General features: G+C 38.8%; 1 protein-coding gene across 1 annotated transcript; it reads left to right on the top strand.

Annotated features, from left to right (window-relative positions):
* Positions 1-220: 220 nt before the first annotated feature.
* On the top strand, positions 221-3,614 carry LOC104102995 (phosphatidylinositol 4-kinase gamma 7-like). The gene is made up of 2 exons (XM_009610858.4): positions 221-458; positions 1,075-3,614. Exon 2 carries the CDS (start codon positions 1,374-1,376, stop codon positions 3,291-3,293), a length of 1,920 nt encoding a protein of 639 aa, XP_009609153.1. The 5' UTR covers positions 221-458; positions 1,075-1,373; the 3' UTR covers positions 3,294-3,614.
* Positions 3,615-4,968: the final 1,354 nt, after the last annotated feature.

Genomic DNA, 4,968 nt, shown 5'->3' with positions numbered 1-4,968 from the left:
CACTTAGCTATAGCAATTTGATCTAGTTTATTATGTATGTAATAGTTAATAAGTAAATCAGATGAATCAAAACATAATTTATTGATACTTGAGGTACTAAAAGAGCAAATTCCCCAAAATAAAAATTGGAAAATATTAAATTCAGTGTTGGATATATAGATACAGAATATGTAAGACAGAGATATATATATAAGGAGAGAGAGAGAGAGTCATCAAAAGAGAAGAAAGCATAAGCCACACAGGAGCAGAGCAAAGGAAGAAGAAAAAAAGGGTTTTTGGTGGCTTCAAACTGAGAGAAATCAAATCGTAGCCGTTGAATCGTATTTCTCTCAATCAGACGGTTTACATCTCTGTATTGAAATCTTCTTACTCCGGCGGTGAAGAGAAAGAAAGGCGGTGTACTGGTTGCCATAAAAAGAGAGATAACAGAGGCGCGATCTCTCAGATCTGGCCGTCTGGTGTGTAGTCTATTCAACTTCATTCATTCGATTTTTATGTAGATTCTATTCCTTTTTGTTATGTGTTTGTTGTTCTTTGATTCGTTATTCACTTGTCAGTTTTATTTAAATTTGTTTGAGACGATGAAAGAATAGTGACTTCAGCGGAATTATTGATTTCTTTAGATTTTTTTCTCTTTTTCGGTATTTTTTTAATAATTGAATGAAAATGAGAGTTTCGAGTTGTAAATGTAACTATGTGAGTAATTGCGAGATTAAGAGTTTATGTAATTGGATAAAAATGAGAGTTTCGAGTGTGATATTGCTGAGTAATTAATTAGATTCTACAGATTTTATTGTGTAAACACGTGTATGAAGCAAGTTTCAGTTTTATAAGTAATTTATAGCTTTGCATTGATTGTGAAATATAGGTTTACGAGTTTTTTTAGCTATAACTCTTGGTAAGTATTAAGGAAACGCTGATTTTAGTGTTAAAGAACTGTTCATTCCGATTCTTGAAGATCTTGTCAAAGATCTGTTTAATGTGATGTATTGGTTTTCAGTGGCTAATTAGTTTTGTTTTATAGCAATTCTTGATTAAGTGCGTAGATTTATTAAGTTTTGTGTGTTTTCACAGATTGTGGTTCACTGCTATAATCCGGATCATCAGATGGCTCTTTCGATGTAACATTTGGGATCTTGATCATTCGCTGTTGGTTGTTTGACTTGCGAGTGATTGATAGTGTTCTTGTGTTCAGTGGTGACATATTTGGGGTTTGGGTTTGATTCCTCTTTTGCTGATTGATGATCTTTTGTGGATTGAATCATTTCTTTTTTTGCGCACAATCGGCTTCTGAGTTGAGTGTTGGGGAAGCTCTCTTCTTCCGCCATCTCTTTTTGCTGGTTGTGACTTAGGACGGTTTTTCTCGTCCTTTTATGTCTCCTAACTTGGACAGTCCTGTTCAGACCCAGATGGCTGTGGCACTATTCAAGAGTCCTCTTGGTGGTGGAGAGTACCATGGAAACAGTAGGATGGAAGGGAAATCTACTGGGAGGAGACGTGTTTTTGTGCAAACCGACACTGGTTGTGTACTGGGGATGGAGTTGGACCGTAGTGACAATGCTCATACTGTGAAGAGGAGGTTGCAGATTGCCCTCAATGTTCCAACTGAGGAGAGTTCTTTGACATTTGGTGATGTGGTGTTGAAGAACGACCTTAGTTCTGTTCGGAATGATTCTCCTCTACTGCTGACGAGGAATTTTATGCATAGAAGTTCATCGACTCCGTGTCTTTCACCTACTGGGAGGGATGTCCAACAGAGAGATCAGAGTGGCCCTATTGAAATACTGGGGAACTCTTGTGTCTTTGCCAAGACGAAACTACTTGTCAAGGAGATTGTGAAGGCTATCAAGAATGGAGTTGAGCCACTTCCCGTCCATAGTGGACTTGGAGGGGGGTACTTCTTTAGAAACAGCAGAGGGGAGAGTGTTGCTATTGTCAAGCCAACAGATGAAGAACCATTTGCCCCAAACAATCCTAAAGGTTTTGTTGGCAAAGCTCTTGGACAGCCAGGCTTAAAGCGTTCAGTTCGAGTTGGAGAAACAGGGTTTAGGGAGGTTGCTGCATATCTTCTAGACTATGATCATTTTGCTAATGTGCCGGCCACTGCATTGGTGAAAATCACTCATTCCATTTTTAATGTCAATGATGGTGTTAATGGAGACAAGCCTCATAGCAAGAAGAAACTTGTCAGCAAGATTGCATCTTTTCAACAATTCATCCCTCATGATTTTGATGCCAGCGACCATGGAACCTCAAGCTTCCCCGTTGCTGCTGTTCATCGGATTGGGATATTAGACATCAGGATTTTTAACACAGATAGGCATGCAGGGAATCTTTTAGTTAGGAAGCTTGATGGTGTTGGGAGGTTTGGTCAAGTAGAGTTAATTCCCATTGATCATGGCCTCTGTCTACCAGAAACGTTGGAAGACCCATATTTTGAGTGGATTCATTGGCCTCAGGCATCTATTCCTTTTTCAGAGGATGAACTTGAGTACATAGAGAAACTTGATCCTGTTCGTGAATCTGAGATGCTGAGAAGTGAGCTCCCTATGATTCGCGAAGCTTGCCTTCGTGTCTTGGTCCTGTCCACCATTTTCCTCAAGGAAGCTGCTGCTTATGGGCTCTGCCTTGCAGAGATTGGTGAGATGATGAGCAGGGAGTTCCGTCGTGGGGAGGAGGAACCCAGCGAGCTTGAAGTAGTTTGTTTGGAGGCGAGAAGGATGATTGCTGAGAGAGAGATTTTATCTCCAAAGGCTGAAGTTGATGAGGAGTTCCAGTTTGACATAGATTACGAGGATGCAGGGTATGATTTTGGTCCAAATATGGCCTCTGAAAACTTCATGACCAGGAACCCGTTTCAGTTTCCATTTGGAGGAGGAAATGGCCGCACTCAACTCTTTAAGCTAGACGAAAGCATTGAGGAAGAAGAGAGTGAAGAGGAGGAAACAAGCTTTAACTATGTTCCTGCCCCCACAAAGAATGTGTCCGAGTCAAAGCTATCAATGTCCCTCAAGAATATTAGTTTAAGTGACAAGAAGCAGAAGCATCCTAATTTTTCAGGAACAAGACCAGAAAATGGCGATCTAGCTAGAGCATCATCCGGCCACAGGAGCGCGAATGAGCAGCTCCCTGTGAGTTCCAGCTTTTTGAAGCTAGCAGATATGAATGAGGAAGAATGGCGACTGTTTCTAGAGAAGTTCCAAGAACTGCTGTACCCAGCTTTTGACAAGCGCAAATCAGTCACCGTTGGTCAGAGGCAGATACAAAGGCTTGGGACTTCTTGCCAGTTTTGAGATCAAGGTACTACATCTCACTACTAGGATGAGTTAATACCTAAATAACTCCCTGCAGGCTGCTTAAAGTGAAGGATTTCTAGCTTAGGTTGGTTTTATGGATATGCTCCCTTAAAAGAAGTTATATAGGGCGGCAGTAGCTTTGATAGGAGATGCTGTAAATATTTTTGGAGGCACCTGAGTGAAAGTGCTGAGTAGAATTGGTGTTGTTTCCGTTTGATGTCTTCATTTTTTTCCCTTTCACTTTGTCACGGCGACTGTTAGATAAATAATTTGTAGGATGATATCTGAAAAAAGATCAATAAAAAAAAGTTATGTAAATGTTGGATGTGTGTTCTTTTTATGTTTTGTGTTTGCTCTTGTATTTTCTGGAGTGTGGTTTTTGGAGTTCCTACTTTAAAATGTTTGTGAAGGTTTTATTAATAACTCCAGTAAGTTAAAGATATTTGCTGCCAAACGTTATATTACCAGTTTTTGTATAAATTGTCAAGTACTGTTCTTTTCTCATTTAATTACGTACGAATTATTACATGAGTTGTGTCATTCTTTGAATTGCCATGACTGCCCATGTGGACTGTTAGTATAGGTGGATAATAAAAAGTGCAAGGTAGGTTCCACTTTGAGGACCAATTGACCCTTATATGCATTGAAGAGTTCAAACACTAACATCACAATGATAGAATATATTTGTGGTCAAGAATATTCATGTTTGTTTGATCCAATTTCCAGATTAAAAACAGCAAAAGTGGACCAAAGGGTCTCTACAATAACATTATGATATTAGCTTGTCACTGGTCATTCTTGAAAGATATCGATTGTGAATCAGTAGGGTAGAGGACATAGTTGTAAAGTTGCTAGTTTGTTAATACGTTAATCTTTGTTCTTGTTAACAGAATATAAGAAAGATTTGGAATGTTACAAAACAGAGCAAGATAAAAACGATAAGCATAAAAGTTTGGTGCAAGTCAGCATCAAAATGGTCAATTTTGTTTAGAAACCAAGAAGTGATTTTATGCGTGAAGCTTAATGAAAAATAAAAAGGTACCAAATAAAGCATAAGAAATTTATTTTGACTAGAGAGAAAGCACAAGGAAATTAAAGGAAAAAAATAAAGGATTTAAATGAGATTGGATAAAAGCAAAAACGTGGCAGCCTCATCTCTGATTGGGCTTGATTTGTACTTTTCATTAATATTTATTTCAGATTGAGACATAATCGTTATCATTATATATGTATAAACTATTTAAGTCCAAAGAATGCAGACACACCACTTGATGAAACTCTCCATCTACTCCTCATAGTGGGGCTCCATAGTTGTCTACTTGTTCAATTAAATAAAGCTTGTCTTCAAAATTATGGCGAAAGACTAATATTTCTACTATCTATAAGAGGGAGTTAGCAGCTGGACGACATATCTGCCTCACAATTCTAAGCCATTATAGTCATTCCAACAAAGAGATTGTGAGTTCGAGTCACCCCAAGAGCAAGGTGGGGAGTTCTTGGAGGGAGCCGAGAGTCTATTGGAAACAGTCTCTCTACCCCAGAGTAAAGGTAAGGTCTGCGTACAAACTACCCTCCTCATACCCCACTAGTGGGATTATACTGGGTTGTCGTTGTTGTTGCATAGTCCTTTCATGAAAAACGGAGTAATTTCATTGGTCCAAGAGGAATTTTA

Source organism: Nicotiana tomentosiformis, chromosome 10 (assembly GCF_000390325.3).
Source record: "Nicotiana tomentosiformis chromosome 10, ASM39032v3, whole genome shotgun sequence".
Lineage (NCBI taxonomy): Eukaryota > Viridiplantae > Streptophyta > Magnoliopsida > Solanales > Solanaceae > Nicotiana > Nicotiana tomentosiformis.
Note: the sequence above shows the minus strand (reverse complement) of the source record. Positions and strands in the feature narration are given on the sequence as shown.

Coding starts and splice junctions, on each gene's coding strand:
- LOC104102995 (XM_009610858.4), top strand. CDS start 1,374: ATGTCTCCTAACTTGGACAGTCCTGTTCAGACCCAGATGGCTGTGGCA.